Source organism: Saccostrea cucullata, unplaced genomic scaffold (assembly GCF_032062105.1).
Source record: "Saccostrea cucullata isolate Sc308-1 unplaced genomic scaffold, CSIRO_AGI_Scuc_v1 ctg1546, whole genome shotgun sequence".
In the NCBI taxonomy this organism is placed as follows: domain Eukaryota; kingdom Metazoa; phylum Mollusca; class Bivalvia; order Ostreida; family Ostreidae; genus Saccostrea; species Saccostrea cuccullata.
In genome coordinates, this window is record NW_026921333.1 from 43204 (window position 1) to 65524 (window position 22321).

The 22321-nt window shown below is 33.4% G+C and overlaps 1 protein-coding gene across 5 annotated transcripts in view; it reads right to left on the reverse strand.

Annotated features, from left to right (window-relative positions):
- Positions 1-3704: 3704 nt before the first annotated feature.
- Positions 3705-22321, reverse strand: part of LOC134259740 (soluble guanylate cyclase 88E-like) — a 54760-nt gene continuing 36143 nt past the window's right edge. For all 5 annotated transcript variants that reach the window (XM_062742338.1, XM_062742342.1, XM_062742340.1 and 2 more), the window contains 8 exons: positions 20058-20190; positions 19474-19603; positions 11983-12129; positions 5972-6118; positions 5333-5489; positions 4930-5039; positions 4730-4819; positions 3705-4454 (listed from right to left, as the gene is read on the reverse strand). In XM_062742338.1, coding sequence (XP_062598322.1) covers positions 3984-4454; positions 4730-4819; positions 4930-5039; positions 5333-5489; positions 5972-6118; positions 11983-12129; positions 19474-19603; positions 20058-20190 — 1385 coding nt within the window. In that variant the 3' untranslated portion in view covers positions 3705-3983. The remainder of the gene's footprint in view (positions 4455-4729; positions 4820-4929; positions 5040-5332; positions 5490-5971; positions 6119-11982; positions 12130-19473; positions 19604-20057; positions 20191-22321) is intronic.

Consider the following 22321-nt stretch of genomic DNA (forward strand, 5'->3'; position numbering starts at 1 on the left):
GCAAATTTCAGATAAATATATGCATAAAGAAACAAATTATGAGATTTTATGCCATGTATTGTATCACTTACGGCGCTTGGATTATAACGTCAAAGTGTCTAAAACAGCGTCACGTTTTATCTTTGCTGAAAATGAAGTTGGACTGAGTCCGACTTAAATTTATGAATATTCATTGATACACATTCTTTAGTTTAACCAATTGACACCCCTGCTATTTGAAGATTTATAGTAAGTTACGGACAATATTCTCACCATCATTCAACTAATAGAAAATCTCATAGATGTGACAGCGTCTTTTGCTATTACATTAGGAGTCTGTATGTTTTTTACTCCCCAGGGACTCGATCAAAAAATCTTCGCCAAGAAAATCCTATTTCATTTTTATACTTAAGATATGTGTAATTTCAAGTCTCTAAAGGTGTCATTACAACATCGCAATAAAACTGAACTGTAAGATAAAATCGCCATTTTTCAACCACTTTCCCATTTCAAATGCTGAGAGACTGCCAAAAATTAACCAAATGCCTTAAAATTTTTACAAAGACTACAAAATTGATTGTAAAATTGAATTAGGATAATTTAATCCAAATCTTTGAACTTTTATCCGCTAATTCCGCGGAACTGGTTTAATAGAAAATATTTAGACTGTCACTTTATGCCTTACATTTATATTAAGTACCTTTAAATCCCGGAAAATGAGGCCGCGTACATAGCGTAAATTAATACCACGGAAAAAACACAAGTATTTAAAACTTTTATTTTGAATTCAAACTTATGTATTCTTTAAAGAAAACCTTGGTTTTTTGCATAGCGTAGGACATTTGTGCACATTCAAGCATAATAAAATATTTATTTTTGCCTATATTTTATCATAAAAATTATCAAGCACTTAAATATGATAAATAAACATTTTGAAATTTTCAGCTTAGTGCGCCCATTACTTTTTAACGCTTTGTCACGATTTTACGGACAACCCTTGTATATATATTACTTTTAGAAAGAAAGAATTTGCTGGAATACATTTTTTCATCTTTGCACATGTCGTATAAAATATATATATCAGACAGACTTACAAAGAAATTTGACACTGTAAAAAAGTATATTGAATGGGTTTATCACAACCCTTCTTAATTAAGAAATTTCAAGTTGCTGAAATCGATGACCTCTTTGTTGTAAATTTTCAAATGGAATAAACGGTTTTTAAAAAAACTTAAAAAATACCTATTTACAAAAATTTCCCCACACAAGATTGTCCGAAAATTTTTTGATTATCTTTCTTCGTGTATTTTTCCCCATTTAAATTGGGGAAATGTGAGCATCTCAAAAAACTGAAGATGCACAATTGCACTTTTAATAAATTAAAGTTTATATGGAAAGTACTTATGTGGCAAATCGAGACGTAATAGTAGTAGAAGCTGCACAATTAATGTTAATAAAGATTAATAAATGATAATAAATAATAAATAGTGGAATGAAATATGCAATAATCAAACATTATTCCACAAGAGCAAACACGAACCTTTTCAAGGGCATCAGTTATTTACATAGGTGCCATATCATTGCTCCATCAAAAGGGAAAAAATCCAAGGACAACTCATTGTTAATCAACAAGTTATATGAAAAATTAGTCAACATTTGACTTAATGTTAGATAGTGTTTGCTTCAAATCATGTCACCATCCTGGAATTGCTATAATTCAAAAAGGCTGGCTCGCCTCGTTTCAGAAACTGTTTGAATCAAACGTTTTCCTAAATCAGTTGGAAACATCAAATCCAATGTAGATATTATTATAAAGTATGGAACGTTGAAAAAAGTCAAACGTTTATCTTGAAGTTTTTACACTCACCTAAGCCGAAGGCTCAAGTGAGCTTTTTGATCAAAATTTGTCCTGTTTCGTTGTCCGTCGTTGTCGTTGTTGTTTAAACTTTTCACAATCTTCTTCTTACATTTCAACCAAACTTGGCACAAAATCCTTGGGTAAAACAAGTTTTTATTAAGGGCCAGACAAGGGGAGATAATCATGAATTTGTTAAAATTTAATGGCATATACTAGGAAAGATGAAATCATGTGGAATCATCCTCAGGAGTGCAGATCAGTTTGTTCATACATATCAAAGAAGTGCCTTTTTAATAGGAATATATAGGAAAAATCTTTAAAAATCTTCTCCAGAACCACTGGGCCAGGAAAGATAAAACTCATGTGGAATCATCCTCAGGTAGTGTAGATTCAAGTTTGTTAAATCATGATGGGGCCAAAATGGCATGGCAAGTTTTACATAGGAATATATAAAAATCTTTAAAAATCTTCTTTAATCACTGCTCAGGAAAGATGAAAAAAGTCAGGTAGTGTATTACATTTGCAAAGTCAAAGGTGGGGCCAGAGCAAACCCAAGTTTTAATAGGACATACATAGGAAAAATCTTTATCTTCTTCTCCAGAACCACTGGGCCAGGAAAGATGAAACTCATGTGGAATCATCCTCAGGTAGTGTAGATTCAGTTTGTTCAAATCATGACAGAACATATATAACATAGGAATAATAGGAACAACTTTAAAAATCCAGAACCACTGGGCCAGGAAAGATGAAACTCATATGGAATCATCCTCAGGTAGTGTAGATTCAATCAAATGGCATGGCAAGGATGGGGAAAATGGCCACCCAGTTTTACATAGGAATATATAGGAAAATGTTAAAGATCTTCTTCTATTACCACTGGGCAAAGTCATGACATCAAAATTGACATCAAAATGTACAAGTTTTACAAATATATTCTCAAATTTGATACAATATCGCCAGTTTGTTCAAATGATGAAAATTTTTGCTGTTTTGAAACATTTGTAGTTAAAATGTAAATCAAAATGACTCAAAATGTACAGAATGTAATCTCTCTAATTTCAAAAAATAATTCTGTGGTTTAAAATTAATTTTCAGAGGCGAATACGTCCAAATCTAAATCCAATGGACGCCCTGTGTAGGTGAGCTCAAAACGTAATCAACAGATAAAAATACTTTTCACTTAAATATCGTCAAAAATATTTGGAAAGTAAAAATGTACAATGTGTCTGTTCACATTTTGAAGTCAAAAATTGAAACGAAAGAAAACATGAAGAAAGGAATGTAGAGGTGAGAAGAATTTATATAATTTACAATTCCTAGAAATCTGACTTTTACATGTGAAATTTTATTTTCTCCAGAGGAACACAATTCATGGATAGTCAATAAATGTATAGTATTGAGCTAATTCATTATGTTCAATAGGAACGTTGTCATCTATTTTTCCAAACGTTTTGCACTGTGTACATTGCGTCTGAATACTCTTTCTGCATATTAAAACAACGTTTTTTTAAATGTTTTGGTTTTATTCAATATTACTTTAATTATAATATAAGGTATAAATATTAAAAATCACCAAATAATTCAATTCTCACTTCATGAGCAAATTTTTAACTGGGTATGTAATCTTTAAATTTTAATATTTCATCTGAGTATTTCCTGCAGTACATGTTCACAACTAACAAAGATAACTTCAATAACAAAAGGATCCATACATTATAGATTAAAAAAATCAAACCATATGTTTTATTGTTTAAAAAATACAGGGTTACTTGTAAAACAAATACTAAAATTTTGGATAAATATTGAAACATCGCAAAACATACAAAATAATGTTTCGTATTTTGAAACAATGCATATGGTTTTTATAAAAAAACATTAAGGAATTTATTTAGGATACTATTAATTTTTCTCTCTCCATTTCAAAATACACATGTATACATGATATATTCAAACGAAAGGATCGAAACGAAATGGAGAGAAGAGATATCACAGATGATTAAAACAACAAAAGGACTGTGAGCATTTGACTTCCAAAAGAAATATCGTTTTCATATGATAGACGGCACGCACAAAATTAAAGAGTTTTGGAAGGGAACACATTATGTGGATTTTTTCCAGTTCTTTGCGATAAATCGTTTCTAAATATTCACAAAATTTGACACAAGGAACTTTTCTCCTCTCCGAGAAAACCTTTTCCGTTTCCTCTTAACCCGTGGTTATTCTCCGTTGTAAATTTAACCTTTGGACTGTCACCGTTATGGATGTCGGGGGAAGGTTTAGTGAAGTTAAACTGTCTGTCTCCCTGCGGTGAATAATTCCCCTGTTTATCCACTCCACGAAAAGGAGAAGTCACCATATCCAGAGAACCATTCCTCTTACCATGGGATGACAATTCGAGTGAATTGTTTCGTTCGTTTTGTTTGATGATATCTAGAGAGGCATCCATGGACCGCTTTCTTGGAATATCATCAAAGGATATAGGAGAGTAGAGACTTCTATTGTCCAGTGACGGGGTGTTTTTCAATTCCCTTTTTGGAGTGTTCGTAACAGATTTTGGCAAAGCGTCGTCGTTTGCATCTAAATAAAGCAACCAATAGGATTTCATACTTCCTTTTCCCTAAAAATACAGAACAGTTATTAGTTTGTTTCCTTCTTTTCTGTTTAACAGCCATTTCGAGAATTTTTTATTCAAATTGAGACGCAACCACTTGTCGGTGGAGGGCTGCAAATTTTAGACCTAAACTTGGCACTAAGGACCATTGAACAATGAGGGATATTTATCGTACCTGCACTTACTGCAACAAGGGATCTCAGTTTACATAGTCCCGTCTGAAGGACCAGTCTCCATGAAACAGCTATTAGTATCAAAACAGAGTAGTCATAACTCTTTACCTTAATGGGGATGGATCCACGTTCTTCCACTTTATATGGGTGGTCTTTGATGTGATCCCAGGTGGTTTGACTGATGTGGATCTTCATAGCCTTCAACAGAAACATCAATCATCGATCATAAGATATACTGAAAATTTAAAGTGGAAACAATTATATTTCTTCACTTATTGTTGACGTGGTTTTCTTTGGGCTAATTATACCTCTCCATTAGTCTCCATCCTTGATGCTGTGTTGACGGTGTCCCCAAACAAACAATACCGAGGCATCTTTATCCCCACCACCCCTGCAACCGTCGTCCCGCTGTGTATTCCTGGGAAAACACGGATCGACAATTAAGAAGGGGAAATAAATTTGCAATACAAAAAAATACAGGTGAAAAACAGAACTTATGATTCATTTTTAAAAATCTATATATAATTATATAAAATTTAAAATTTTTGAAACATTAAATTTTCGTTCTTTCAGTAATACGGTTTTGTTACTTTTGTTTATAAGTTCTCTGACAAGCGCAAGTTGTAATTATCCTTCTTGTTATATGAAACAAAACTTCCTCGTAAACTCGTAAAAGAAAATAAGTTTCAGATTCAGAATAAGCGCCTTTACCGACACGAATTCTCATGTGTCCCCCAGTGGAGGGATCGGACAGTTCCACCATTGAGGATATCATGTCTAGGGCCATGTTACAGATGTTAAGGGCGTGGTAGGGCGTTATCTCCGGGGCGCCGGACACGACCATATAGGCGTCACCAATTGTCTCCACCTAGTGTAAATAAAAGGTTTACCATACGTATCTTTGCCAATATATTTGAGTGCAAAATTTGTTAAAACTTATTGAAAGGCCTAAAACATCTCGTTCGTATTTTAAAATTGTGTATTAGACTCTACTAGTATGTAAAGGATGTTGTTTGTTAGGAATGTATTAGGTTTTTTATAAGCTAGTTTGTCTCTGAATTGTTTCCGGTCTAGCCTACTCTCACAAACGTGAGTCTGACGTCAGACTTTCAGAAGCTTGTTTAAATTGTACTGCATCCGATTACCATTTTTGAAACTTTATATAATATTTATTTTCATTTTCATCCATATTTTTTTTTATATTTACAAGTCTCTCTCTAGATGAAATCTTCAGTTCAATCTTTGACGATTACAAATATGTTTTGGAAAAAAATACTTTGTAAAATTCCCGAGTTAAAACTTGTGGAAAATCTGACACTGTCTTTGAAAAAGACTCACTACTAAACTCACCTTATAGACCCCGTGACGCTCGCTGAGTTGGTCGAACTTTGTGTACATGGCATTCAGCATGCATACAACCTCCATTGGTGAAATTTGACTGCAAATGGACGTGAAGCCGACCACATCACTGAACAGAATCGTTACATTGTCGAAAACCTGTGTAAAAATATGGCAATATTGTCATCTGCCATAATAGCATTTACATGTTTGTTTAATTTTATCTGTATCTCACAGTTTTCATATTAATCTCAAACACTAGAAGAAGAATTGTTAATAATATTTTCAAAAGGGCACAGGATTACTTTATTTTGACAAGGCATTAAGTAAACTTTCTTGGAGACACTTAATGTAAATAAAATGCAAATCGCTTTTCCAGTTGGAAAAAGATTTCATCAATGCCACTTAACAAAGCAGTCTATTTATTCGAAACCTTTTATTATTTACTTTCGTGCAAACGATTGAAAAAGACAACACTTAATATTTCAAAGAAAGCTAGAAGAGAACTTTTATGTGCATTTTGCACCCTTACATAACATAAAATAGTTTATGTAAGAGGAAAATCCGTTTAAGTCATTACTGTTTGCAATAACAGAATACACGCAACTGTGATTTACACGGTATCGTAAATAATAATAATAATAAAAAAAGTTTAAATTTTAGAGCTCTTTTGAGATCAGTCAATTATTCAAAATAGATACTAGGTAGTCCAATTATACCCAAGCATCTTTAAACCTTCCTTTCAAAAGAATTAAAGGACCTCTTCTTAAATGAGACTTTATAGTTTACAGAATCCATGTGGACCCATTGACGTATTTTCACTTAAAATGTATGTTTCCCTGTTGGCGCAACCTGTTAGCTTTCCATTTTCAAAATGTAAAAATTCTTGTTAACTTTAATAATTAAGGCTCTCTCTGGTTTTATTGTGATCATTGGCAGCGGAAAAAAAGCTATAAATTCTATTTTGACTTGATGACATTGATATGTTTACACAGATTTTTTTGAACAGTGTTCTATTTTCAATCTATTTTAAGCTGCATTCTAGAGACCACTTTGTAATTTATATACTCTAGAGCGTTTCGTTTCGATCACCAGAAACTCATTCTCGCTGACACTTTTCATCTATTTATCAATGAAATATATGGAGATAACGAACAGTATTCAAGCTCAAAATTCCATTAAACAATTCAAAAATGGAGCAGAAACTACACAAACAAGCAAATTCAAGGAATTGTGGTCCCCCGCTTTCGGTGTCTTTGTGGGTGAGATGTCATTTTTTATGACATATTGTGCGTAATATGAACATCCTATCTTATGTCATTTATTTACAAATCATCACTGAACTCCAAGGTCAAGGTCAAAGGGTCAAAGTGTTTGAGTATTCAATGAAAGGTCTTCTCACAAGGATTACGTATGTAAAGTATGAAAACCATAGCCCTTACCATTCAAAAGTTATGGCCAAGGTTAAAGTTTTTTTGTAAGTACGAAATATTTCCAAGGTCAAAAGGTCAAGGTTGTTGGTATCCAATCAAAGGTCTTTTCACAAAGAAAACATATGTGAAATATGAAAGTCCTAGTATCTACCATTCAAATGTTATGGCCAGAGTAAAAGTTTGGAATTTTTGTGTAAAAGGGGTCAGACTCCAAGGTCAAGGTCAATATGTCAAAATTGGTGGTACCCAAAGAAAGGTCTTGCCACAAAGAATGCATATGTGAGAAATGAAAGTCCTGGCATTGGCAGTTCAAAAGTTGTGACCAAGGTCAAAGTTCTTGAAAAAAAATCTTACTCAAAGGTCAAGGTCAAAGTTCATGGTATCTAATGAAAGGTCCTCTTACAAGGATTACATATGTGAAGTATAAAAGCCCTAGCCCTTACTGTTCAAAAGTTATGGTCAAGGTTAAAGTTTTTTATAAGTACGGAAATCTCCATGGTCAAGGTCAAAAGGTCAAAGTTGTTGGTATCCAATGAAAGGTCTTGCCACAAAGAATATGTATGTGAAATATGAAAGTCCTAGTTTTTACCATTCAAAAGATATAGCCAAAGTAAAAGTAAGGATTTTTTGTGTAAAAGTGGGTCAAACTCCAAGGTCAAGGTCAAAAGGTCAAATTTGGTGGTACCCAAAGAAAGGTCTTGTCACAAGGAATACACTTGTGAAATATGAGCTCAGCTAAATCAAAAGTTATGCGCAAGGTTAAAATTGGTGGTACCCAAAGAAAGGTCTTGCCACAAAGAATGCATATGTGAGAAATGAAAGTCCTGGCATTGGCAGTTCAAAAGTTGTGACCAAGGTCAAAGTTCTTGAAAAAAGATCTTACTCAAAGGTCAAGGTCAAAGTTCATGGTATCTAATGAAAGGTCCTCTTACAAGGATTACATATGTGAAGTATAAAAGCCCTAGCCCTTACTGTTCAAAAGTTATGGTCAAGGTTAAAGTTTTTTATAAGTACGGAAATCTCCATGGTCAAGGTCAAAAGGTCAAAGTTGTTGGTATCCAATGAAAGGTCTTGCCACAAAGAATATATATGTGAAATATGAAAGTCCTAGTTTCTACCATTCAAAAGATATGGCCAAAGTAAAAGTAAGGATTTTTTGTGTAAAAGTGGGTCAAACTCCAAGGTCAAGGTCAAAAGGTCAAATTTGGTGGTACCCAAAGAAAGGTCTTGTCACAAGGAATACACTTGTGAAATATGAGCTCAGCTAAATTAAAAGTTATGGGCAAGGTTAAAGTTTTTGTGACGGACTGACAGACGGACAGACTGACAGACTGACGGACAGACGAATGAGATTTAATGTCCCCTCGCTTTCGCGAAAGCGGGGAACAACTAACACTGTTGAAGGTAAGGTCCATGTAAAAATATCTTTCTCACTTTTGGCCAACATTGGCAAAGAAAGGGAGATTTCGGTTGAAGTACAGATACAAGATCGGATAATGTATGACTTTCCAAAACATAGAGAATGCACGTGTGATAAAAAAAAATCTACAAAAATTCTTTAAAATGATCATTCATTTGTAAAATAAGTTGAATTATCCAATGAAACATTTAGTAAATTTGCTCATTGTGGTCTTAGCTAAGAATCTCTTTCAGAAATTTATTTAAAGATCATTATTATCTTTTAAGATCTGAAGATGTCGCATGTCGCATTGTAGTTCAGATGCATACTTCTATATGAATTATTCATTTGTGTACATGTACAATGTAGGATTTATTTAAACTCCTGAATTTTCATAAGCCATGTCTTTACTCACCACTCGAAGCAAAGGACTCATCCTTAGTAGTATCATTTAAAAAATAATTTGACTAAAAGTTTGTATTCTAGGATGCAAAGCTGAGATGAATGTAAGACTGGCAATGTAAGCAAGAACTGAGAAAGGGGCCTACTCTAAAAATATTTACTCATTGATTCGTCGTGAAATTTCAGGTTTATAGAGAGATGTGTTCATGGATGCAGTGTTTTTTTTTTTTTTTTTTACATATTCATTAATTTCTTAAAATTTAAAAAAATCTAGTGTCTCTTATTCTTTTTTGTAGAACCGAGCCCCAGATGTGTGTGTTTAAATCAGATTGGTCTTGGTGACAAGGCTTTCACAATCTTAATAACCCACATAGGTAAGATTTATAGATCCACGCTAACTAACAGATAACCAGGGAAAAACAATGACCATGATCTTGTACAGTGTACTATGAATATTTAAAGCTGGTCAAAAAAGGCATAATTTTTCCTATTTACGAGATGTCAAGACAAGAGGCCCATGGGCCACATTGCTCAACATAGCATTGTAGCTAGGTAAGAGTAGAAAATTGGTTTATTATGAAAAGTTTAAATCCAAAAGTAGTCCCATGACCAATCATAGCTTTGCTATTCTTGAGAAGATGATTTTTAAAGAATTTTCCTATACATTTCTTTGTAAAACTTTGATCGGACATTGTGTCCCCGCCCTACCCCCAGGAGTCACGATTTGAACAAACTTGAATCTACACTACCTGAGGATGCTTCCATATAAATATGAGCAATTATGGCATTGCAATTCTTGAGAAGAAGATTTTTATAGAATTTTCCTATATATTTCTATGTAAAACTTTGGTCAGCCATTGTGGCCCCCTACCCCGAGGGGTCACGATTTATACAAACTTGAATCTACACTACCTGTGGATGCTGCCATATAAATCTGATCAGCCATGGCTTTGTTATTCTTGAGAAGAAGATTTTTTAAAGAATTTTCCTATATATTTCTTTGTAAAACTTTGTTCGGCCATTGTGGCCCCGCCCTACCCCCAGGGGTCATGATTTGAACAAACTTGAATCTACACTACCTGAGGATGTTTCCCCACAAGTTTCATCTTTCCTGGCAGAGTGGTTCTTGAGAAGAAGGTTTTTAAATCATGCCACCAAATTTTCACTAATTCCCAATTATCTCCCCTTGAATGAGGGCGTGGCCTATCATTTGAACAAACTTAAATCCCCTTCAACCAAGGATGCTTTGTGGCAAGTTTGGTTGAAATTGGCCCAGCGATTCTTGAGAAGTCGAAAATGTGAAAAAGGTAACATACAGACGGACAGACAGACAGACAAAATGTCGGACAAAATGTGATCAGAAAAGCTCACTTCAGCCTTCAATTCAGGTGAGCTAAAAACAGTTCTTAATTACAATCATCGCCTGCAATATAGACCTTTGTGAGATTCTAATGATCTTTAAGGGCGAAGAAATCTTTTTTATCTTCTTTTTAATGATCAACTTTGATCCTTTTTTCAACCCTTTCATTTTATTATTAGACATTTCATACATTAAAATTCCTAGGATCGAAATAATAAACACTTTTGTAGAGAAGATATTTAGAAATGAATAAAAAAAACTTCCAGGCGACGATCATCTCATATTTATACTAAGAATGGTGTCCATGATAATTTTTTTCTAATCAGGATAATATATGTTTTACTAATAATTTTTTCCCGATCAAGAGGATGACAGGGGATGCTCCCTCCTCAATGGCACCTGATCCCTCCTCTTACTCTGCTCCAAAATGTGAGTTGTTTAATTGAATTTTGCGCTTGAATATTGATTGTTATCTCAATTTATTTCATTTCTTGCATGAGACAATGGCAGTTATGTGTTTTTATAAATATATTTATTTTTAGATTTCTGATTATTTTTAATTAGTATAAACTTTAACCTTTGCCACAAAAGTCTCCTCTTATTCACCTATGGCTTGTTTTCTTTACTTGCTTTTATCACATTTCTATCTCACCTAGCTTGCTTGAGTCAATCATATAAAAATAAATAATATATTTATGTTCAAGTAAAACAAAATAATGGTGAACGTCATATCTGCCACAACGTGGATTGATGTGTAAAGTTCTACATTTTTTCAGTTCATAGAGAGGTGTTAAAGAGGGATAAGAAAGACTCAAGTTATTCTTTCATTAGATAAAGCTAATCTTCTATTTCCCAAAAATATTTTAGAGTGTGTTGCATTCAAAAAATATAAAGTAAAGCAGAAGTCAATATTTAAAAAAAGATTGAATACTATCCTATTTTAATTTTAGGATAAAGCTTAACAGCACTAGGATACAAGTTGAAAATAATTCTCCGTCTTGACATTTAATTCCAAACATAAAATCAATGAGCTAATGCTTTTAAATTTTCAAAGCGTAATTAAACTTCACAGTCCATTGTCTTACCCTTCTTTTTGAAATTTAATTCTGATTTGTATTTTTATTGTTTTATTATTAATATAATACTCAACGACATTCACCTTAGTGATTTTGATAACTCATGTTTATTTTCTGCTTAGAAAACAGAATAATAAAATAACGACTGAGGTCGCTCGAAGGATCAAGATATCCTTATCTGAAGCTTAAATGTACACAATTAATTTTTGAATTAATGCTACAACTTTCTACACTATTTTAAACCATATTTTACGTCATTTTTAAAAAGAAACGTGTTGAAATTGCATTATGTAAAACTTTGATAATATTTCTCAAGCTTTTTTGCAAAGAATTTTTTTTTGGTACTTTAATACCTGACATGTCGTAATTGCAGGCTCGCCCCGCCTCAGTCGATCCGCCACTGGTTTTGGTATCATCTGGTAGAGGAGCGAGTCCGTTCTCTTCATCTCGGCGTCTAGTTTCTTCATACTCTCTTCTAGAATCTTGCTTTTCTGTTGTTCCTGTTGCAATAAATATGGACATTTCAATTTTTATAAGCAACAAACTGGCTTGATGTTAAAATTTACTCGCTGGTACATTTTGTTTAAGTAAACGAATCAGGGGGTCATTTTGATTAAGGAATATAAAGGAGGACTGTTTTTTTTGAAAATATGTTTATTTTGTGCAATACATGTAATTTCATTAATTATAAGGAAAAGATACCAAAGTAAGTTAACTTAACCTTATATATCAAAGTAGAAAACAAATGTACATAACTGCATTGCGACAAACGAAACGCGTTTGAATGTGATGGGTCTTTAATTCTATCAATGCACCAAGGCGTATGCTCAGTGATGGACATCGATAATAAAAAGTACACCATATTAATGATGATTCCTTTGATTTTTTTTTGTTTTACGTAAATAAACAATTAGACCCTCATTACATTCGCACTAAATTCTTTTCTGTACACCTGAAAATTACTAGTGTTTGTTTTGTGCATGTCGCCCAGTACATAATGCTCTTTAAAGCCTCCATGTGTGTCGGAAGATGATTCTTATGTTATTTAGGACCTTCCCTTTTAAGATGATCGCTTAAAAGTCTTTATATTCAATAACATTGACATCTACTTCTGAACACAAGTACTCTGAAGTTGATATTAAAAGGATGCTGAAGTTCCCCATTGATAATCTTTATGTAGTCTTTATGTAATAGAATCCCGATGGGTATGATTGTGCTTCTTTATTAGCCGATCTCTTTTTACATTTCTATTCAGCAGAATTTATTAAGAAATTTCTATATAAGAAGAGATTATTTGGCCTTCAACTGGACATTTAAATTTATCGACGATTTATAATCAGCTAACAAAAGTTACAAATACTTTCATTCATATGTCAATGAGATATATCCAGTAAAACTTAAAACGAAGGAAACATCAGAATCTGTCATATTTGTTTGTTTTAATGACTATGGACGGTAAGGCCAACCGACAACTAAATTGTATGATACACGACATAACTTCATCTTTTCCATCGTCAACTTTCCTTACTTATGTAGTAATATCCTGCTATCACCTCCATATGATGTCTACATCTTAACTTATTTCCTACCCACGGCCATGCTCCGATACGATTATTTTTTCAACCGAGACAGGCTTCTGATAAATAAGTGGATAAAATAGGGAATGTAATAATTTCGTAAATTCCATGGTCGTTATAATGACCTTGTAGGCAAATATAATCTATCGTTGGCCCGTATTTTGGTAGATGTTTTCTTATCAATCTTTAATTATAAGCTTTGCTTTTTATACTGAATTTGGTTACGGAACGTTACGTCTATCTATTCAAAACATAGAGTTTACAACAGTTGTTACAAATCAACAAAGGAATCTCTCTTCTCCTAGGCCCCTGATTCCATCTCTGGGATTTCTAGGGATCTTTGTTTTATGCCCTCCTCACAGATTTGAATTTTAGTTTCAAGATTTTTGCAATTGGTCAATGTTCGGTTTTTATACCATTGTTCACCAAAATGAAAACAAAATGTTCCTCAATAGTTTTTGTAGTTTTGTTACTGTATATTATATCTCATAGATTCCAATGAATAATTAAGCTTTATGTTTATCAAAAGTAGTTTTTTTTTACTTTTCCTGTCAAAGGCTTTGGCTGCTGTCTCACAACTCATCGTCTATTGAATTACGGAGACGAGATTTTGGGACAGCTCGATATGATATATAATAAAACACAAATAAAAACTTAATAAGGATAATACATGAAAGGAAAATAAGGTCTAAAATGCATGAGCTATTGTACATTTTTATTGCCAGTGGAATAAAGAATTACCAATAATATCCCCAGTTTTCGAGTCTACTGCCAGCATGCAGGCGAAATGATATTGACGACTATGATATAGGATTCTCTTAAATGCAAATCCACTTCTTTACGACACCAAATAGTTTCCATAAAATGATACAAATAACAAAAGTGCAGACTCGGTCACAGGGTTCGATTGAGGATCGTCTTGCAGTGACTTAATTAGTTGCATATGAGCTATAGACGATGTCAGAATAAACTTTTTTTTGCTAAAAATAATAAAATTAGAATCACATTCCAAAATAGATAATTGTTATCTTTTCTCCTGAGAGATGAACTTTTCACACCTATTGTGCATGTATAGTGCAGCATCGTTAAAAATATACTTTATTTTCTTATTACAGGACCTGCCTTGGGATATTTTTGAACTTGTGTACTGAAAGAATCAGAGAGAGCAGAGGTACCCGATATAATCTTTAGGCAACTTCAAGCTTTTGTTCTTTGATGCCAGTTAATGAACTTTCTAAATGCGTTTGTGTTTACAAGAATATAATTACTGGTAATTGCTGTAATGTCAATGGTGCATTAGCAGCATGTACGGTAAGTCATTAACAAGGATTTCCCACAATCAAAGATACGATATTGGAAATTTCCCATCCGATAGTATTGCTTAATCATGGTCTTTACGATCCTACGTTGTTTTGTCAAAGACAATGCATGAAGCAATGTCAAGTAATTTCAGTGGGTAAATGAAGATGTATTCATTGAATAATTTCTCAATTTTCTAAAAATCCTGAACTAAGTACACTCCCTATAAGTGATTGTCAAGGAGAACAGAACAAATATGGCTACTTTAACGAGTTCCAGTTTATGAAGGCTCGCGTAAGTTCTTAAAGGATCACCCATCTGATATAACCAAATAAACCCCGATTTGCATAGATTTTAATTACGTCTGACCCGGTATCCTGAAACAAGTTTGGAAAAACCTCAGCGAAACGAGGACTGACTTAGAATTCAGCTGTCAAGCTGGAAGTCAATATTGTAACAAATGTCACAGTACTCCAAGACCTTATTCATAGTTGTACAGATAATGGTAATGTAACTCAACAATTTAAGCAGAATATCAAATGTTTGAATTGAAAAAAATGAGACATTGTGAATACAATCCAACAATACCAAAAGGAAAAAAAATTCAACTTTGCAAAAAAAAAAAATTACTATGATGAACTTCAAATGTAAAATTAAAGACACAGAGAAAAAAATGAAGCATGGATTGTTAAACATTTTTGGCTTATTTTTAATAATACGAGGATTGTTCGAAAAGTTTGTGGACGATGCCAATCTTCGTTATATTACTCACTAGAAATTTAAAATAAGCACAATATAATATGTAAAAATATTGGTTTTGTTGATGTGTAAACTTTCATTCCATTGGTTTAAACAGAGATCAATATACTTCATTTTAAAATGTTTTGTACTCGCGGAGCACACAACACGGCAATGTAACGTCAAAACATAGCTTGAAGAATTTCTAAAAAATACTATCCCTATACATTTCACACAGTATCAATCAATATCCACTCATTTAAAAACCTTTTTCCAATACTGGACATTTTTTAACAATTGTTTCCGATGTTTAATTTCCTTTTCTTAGGGTTATAATTTGTTTTATTTCTTAACTCTGCTTTCACAGGATAAGCAACTCTGAAGCGCATATATCTTTCCTTACGTTCCAACTTTTTAAAGTTGCTGTTCAGATTTTTACAGTTAAACCATTTCTTCGCAGAAATATCCTCATCGATACAGAGTCTCTGTCACTGAAATACTGCCTGTACTATTTGTCCACACGTGCACAACTCGATTGGGACATATTTTTTTCATTCCTCCAACATTTTAAGAGTTTATTCAGGATTTTCCCTGAGACGTTATGCGCGATGTTGGTGACTTTGACGTTACGCTTTCATAGTGTTACGGAAAAATTGACGTAATGCTTCCGATAGTGTTACTTGCTTGACTGATACCCTATCGCTATCTCTTTGTACTTGAAATACGAGTTTAAAAAGTCATGGGCTATTTGTAATTAAACTAATGAACATAAAGGGCACTTTGGATTTGTATATATATGATAAATTTTGTTAATTACTCGTAGCAGTCTTAAACACATTTTCATGTATTACGCTGAAGCAGAACGAATTTTACGCGTCAAGAACGTTCACTGGACAAATATGTTGAACCTCCTAAATGTTGCGTAAAATATTAATTAATGGAATAAATTTTTAAATCTGACATTCAATCTAACCGTTTAGAGTAGCACATTTTGAACATTCAATTATTCCTGTAGTCGATGGGGAAATCAATATAGTTTAACGACTCGAAAAAAGGCACTGTCTAATTTTTGCACGTCATTATAGACGCTGGACATTTCTGTTGAACTTGTAGTCCAATTACTAGCTTCAAAGCATGCAGTTTGATATCAACATCAATGAAATATTTCAAATCTATAGAAAAGGCAAATTATTTTGATATATTTTGTTTCTATAAAAAATTTCTTGGAAATGAGTCAATTTATTGTTTATATTCATATGCACGTTCTTAATGAAGAGCGTTACGGATTCTTCATCTGTAAAAACTATCGCTTTCCATTTCTTGTCAACATTTAATGCAAAATCGTTTATGAAGTCACAAATGACATGGATTGCTCTTGTTTTGTGAGGAAAATGAAAATTCTAGATTCACTTTTGAACGCTCTACACACGAAAAATCCCTGCTAAAAAATGTAACGCGTTACACGCTTAAAATACCTTTTATTTGCGTTTTAAAATTCAACTTTTTGCATACAAATTATTTAGATGTTATTTTATTACTTGAAACGGGTAGTTCTGTTGAAAATCTAGCCATTCATACCAAAATCATACATATCGCGAGTATATTTTTAAAATCACCGAAGAGTTTCATAGGTCAGATTCTAAAATTGTAAATAGCACCAACATCGCGCGTAGCGTAAATCACAAAATTGCATCGTTATCTGCTGCTCCGTGACGTTCTAAAAACGTCATCGTTTCTGTCGTTTTCAATGAGATCTACCTATCTTCTCAAGTTGATTTTTTTTCAAAGAAGCAAAATATTAAGCCATCATTTGGAATACGAATCGATGAAACAATTCTAAATTTAAACCTCTAGGTTGCTTTTCGTTTTTGCTCCATTATACAGAGAATATGACTAAAGACATTATTTAGTGTATTTTTTGTAACTTAATAAATTTTGACCTGTTCTGCGTCTCAATTATTGCATTTTTAAAATCTGGATAAGTTTTGAATAAATCGTGATATTTAAAAAAAAATTAAACAAATTATTTGAATTTATTGTTAAAATATTTCTTCTAAATTTGGATAACATATGACGTCAAATAAAAAAAATATGACAGAAGTCCACGAACTTTTCGAACAACTCTCGTAAATGATGCTTATATCAAATCAATTAAAAATAAAGATATTGAAGACTTTCAAAGATGTTTACATTTTTTCCATTACCGATTACCCATATAAATCCATACAGTTTTAAAAACATTTTATAAGCTAACACTGAAGAGTTTAAAATTAAAAAAACATAGGTAATCAGAGATTACAGAGCTCACCTCAACAAATGTTGTCTTTAAGTAAGGCAAAGTCACACAATTAACCAACAAAAAGTGTACATTCCAAAAATGAAAATATTTAAGCAATTTTGATCTGATACTTTGAACAGACCTACATAAAAAATTTAAACTATGTAATCAAAATCCAGAATCTGAAGCAAATTTGAGAGTTTTCATCTCTTGATGCAACGTTTGTGCAAGTTTGGTTTATACAATGTTATGTAAGCCTTATAGTTTTTTGGTATTAGACTTGCACCCATAACTTTTACCTGGTCTATTATCTGAAAAATGCATGTCGAATTCAGCATCCGAAGCAAGTCCATTAGTTTGCATCCTAAGATTTATAGTCCATGCAAGTTTGCTCATTATAGGGCTCATAGTTAATTGGAAATGAAACATGCATCAAAAACTAACATTTTTACTCATCCACAAAAAGTAGGTCAGATTCAGCATCTGAAGCAAGCCCAGTAGTATGCATCCTTATATGTATCATCCATGCAAGTTTGGTCATTAAAGAATCATAGATACTTAGAAATGAATCATGCATTAACTTTAACCTATTCACTCAACCGGAAAATGTAGGTCAGATTCAGCATCGGAAGCAAGCCTGGTAGTATGAATCCTTAGATGTATCATCCATGCAAGTTTGGTCAATATAGGGCTTATAGTTACTTGGAAATGAAACATGCACCAAAAACTTTAACCTGTTCACTCAACCGGAAAATGTAGGTCAGATTCAGCATCCGAAGCAAGCCCGATAGTATGCATCCTTAGATGTATCATCCATGCAAGTTTGGTCAAAATAGGTCTTATAGTTACTTGGAAATGAAACCTGCACCAAAACCTTTAACCTGTTCACTCAACCAGAAAAGTAGGTCAGATTCAGCATCCGAAGCAAGCCCAATAGTATGCATCCTTAGATGTATCATCCATGCAAGTTTGGTCAACATAGGTCTTATAGTTACTTGGAAATGAAACCTGCACCAAAACCTTTAACCTGTTCACTCAACCAGAAAAGTAGGTCAGATTCAGCATCCGAAGCAAGCCCAATAGTATGCATCCTTAGATGTATCATCCATGCAAGTTTGGTCAACATAGGTCTTATAGTTACTTGGAAATGAAACCTGCACAAAAAACTTTAACCTGTTCACTCAACCGGAAAATGTAGGTCAGATTCAGCATCCGAAGCAAGCCCGATAGTATGCATCCTTAGATGTATCATCCATGCAAGTTTGGTCAACATAGGGCTTATAGTTACTTGGAAATGAAACCTACACCAAAAACTGCACCAAAAATGTTAACCTGCTCCAAAAACATTAACCTGGTCATTCCTTTGCTGAAATTGCAGCATCTGAAACTTTGAATGGTGCAATGAAACACACTAGAACCATCCTCCATGCATGTCTAATCCATATAGGACATAGAAGTAGTTAAAAAGAAAACTGCTCCAAAAAACTTAACCTGGGACGCCAACGCCGACACCGACACCGACGCCGACGCCGAGGGTATTACATAAGCTCCCCAACTTCGTTGAGGTGAGCTAAAAATGAAACGTTACAAACGGATATTAGATATATTCATTTAACATATATGGAAACATATGTTTACTTGTTATTTCATGATCTGTGGAAAGGTTTGTTTGATGAGTGTAAAATCTGTCCCAAATTTCATTTTTAATTATTAGGAGTAAGTTAATATAAAAATATCAAATTCCATTTTAAAGAAAATTGAAAAATGAGTGCTAACATTTGGGAAAATGTAAAGATGACCAAATATTATAAACTTCAGAATACTGCATTGGGATTGCATTTTAAGATGTCTCCCCCCACCCCCGGTGACCCCGTTTCCTACAATAAATATAACATTTCTTAAACAAAAAAAGAAACAAATACGTTTAAGATATTTTGTATCTTCAAACTGACCTGATCCAGAGCCAGTTTAAGTTCTGCTGACTGCTGGGTCCCCGCCAGTACCAGATCGCGACTGGAGTCGTGCATACTGAGATCATTGATATACAAGCCAGTCCTGAACATTGCATCAGGGTCTTCCAATCTAATAAAGACAGGATCAAAACTTATGTTAAAATTGAATGGGGCCATCTTTAAAATAATGTTCATTTCCCTCTCCCGACTCAAGGTAAAATATTTAGGTCGGTTGGTAGCTGGGCCCCCCCCCCTCCCCGAAATTTAGACAAATTTGTTGACTGAAATAGAAATATAAGGGATAAAAAATAAACTTCTTTTCTAGAAGATTTTTTTTAGATTTTGAATCGGTCCTTTCTATGCCATCCGATTGGGAGAGGGCAAACAAAAATAATTAAGATGGACCGGTTGATTGTTGATAATTTCATACGAGTAGAAAATTCTATATAAATTTAGCCAATACCATTTGATCTAATCAACTGACCCCATAAATTATCACCCCTGTCTATAAAACATAGAGTAAATTTAAGCATATTTGAAAATAATGCGTTTGATTGGATAGAGCTTCATTGACGTAACCTTACATGGGCGTGGCTAAGAATATAATGCACTCCCACTCCATCATGTACATCATCTGACCCTTCAGGTGAATGCAATGTCCGTCGTCTTCGTCTGAGGATTCCTTCTCTATACTGTCCTTTCTGGTCTCCTCTTGTTCTAAATAGTGAATCTTATTATTATGACTGCTCGATGTGATTAGGAAATGACACTAAAAGTTTTGATACCTTGATTTTTCATTAATGTGAGATTTTGAAAATTAAGTTGACACTCTTTTATCGTGGCATAACTTCTAACATAGTGTTCATGAATTTTCCATCTATGTTAAGATTTTGCTCTTTATTCGAGTACAATAATGAAAAAAATAGAAATCATACACTGTAGTTTTAAATTCTATAGTACCAATGATTTTACAGAAAATAAGGCTAATTTTCAATCAGGGTATTTTTGTCGCATGTCATTTATTTTTCCCATGAGTCTTGCAATATTTCTAAGTACCATAGATCACTTAATTTTTGCGACACCTTATTTTCGCAAGATAGTCATTGCTTCATTATAAGGGAGACAAAGATTTCACGAATTATGGTTATTGCTCTATATGATCCATAGTGATACTATTATACGCGAGAATAATATTTTCGCGAGCACTCTGTGTCGCGTAATCACGCTAAAATAAAGTTTAAATAAATAGTGATTTACTTTACTCATTATAAGTAGTATAAATCTGTCAAATGTGTATTTTCTGTATCGTCATCAATTAAAGAATTACAAACAATAATTTGCTTTTGTGTCAAATACAGTACAAACCAGACCCAACCTGACACCCAAGCAGTCCCAGAGAGCAGTCCCCGGGACTGCTGTGGGACTGCTTTAGCAGTCCCAGAAAGCAGTGCCCCGGACTGCTTTGTGTCAGGTTGGGTCTGGTCTGCTCCCCCCTTAAGTTTCTTCTAAGGAAAAAGTAAAAGTTTCTTGGGATATTACTAATATTGTAACCTTCTACCACAATAGAGGGTCCAAAAACTTCTACATGAGAAGAAAACACTTGCTGTTACTTTGACTCGACATTTCACTATATCGACAACGATTTATCAGTTAACAATGATCACTTCCAATTATATGTCGATTCGATATATCCCAGTGAACTTGAATTTAGAATTAAGAATAACTAAAGTTTGTTCTTCAATTTTTCTCAGTTTCAAGGAATCAGGACATCTCTGATTGACAATGATTCAGTACAATTCTGGGTCTGCAAAACAAGATTCAAGTTTCTTTAAAAAATCTCTGATACAGGAACATTTGAAATATGTAAGACGGTTATCCGGACAAATGGAGAACCTTCATGCATTTAGCTCAAAATTTGAGTTTTACTGCAGTCATTTTTCTTATAGAAGCCCAAAATCAAAGTAAATAGCAGACCTTTAATGTACAAAGATGAATGTACAATTGGTTTTTATATAAATAAAATCCTAAAAAGTGTAGGAAGAGTTATCTTGACAAATGCTCGACCCTTTATGCAAAATTTTGAAAATAGAAACTTTTTAAGCAGTTGTTATTTTTTTTAGAAACATAATCCAAATCCGCGCAAAATGAACACCTCTGATATACAATGATGACCGTACAATCGATCTTGAATTTTAAAAGAAAGCCACAGTGACTATCCTAATGGACGTTTGCGAAGAGCACTGACTTTTACTGTTGACGGCTTACTTTTACAAAAAGACAATGTACGGAAACTCTTTCACAAGGAAATATTTAGCTCAGCATTTAATTAAACGAAAACAAAGAGGTATTTCACAGCACATATAAGTTGCCCTTGACAAAAACGACAACCACCCTACACTCAACTCCCGGCCTTCACATGTAAATGCCCCTAACACCATACCTATGACCACTAGAAAGGTTTTCGTATCTACTGTCAATTCTGTACATCCGTACATGACACGGGTTTAAATGTCCAAGTAAACCGTCAACTGTTTAAGAGCTTCTAGAAAAAGTCCAATAGTGTAGGAAGACAAATGATGTTCCCAATATAATGCAGCATTCTGCCAATTTTTGCTAAGTTGAACTTCACGTATTTTTTGCATAAAAAATGAAAATCCTTATTCAAGTTCTGCTTTCAGGTTGATTAGATACATAACATCGGTAAATTATAAGTTTACTTCTAATTATTGCATACACTACACTTAAGCCATTAACATTTTTATTCAAGTATGTTAGCAATATTCTTCCTTTGGTGTTGACCTTTTTGAATTCATATTACTATACTAAATTAAACCCTAATAAACATCAC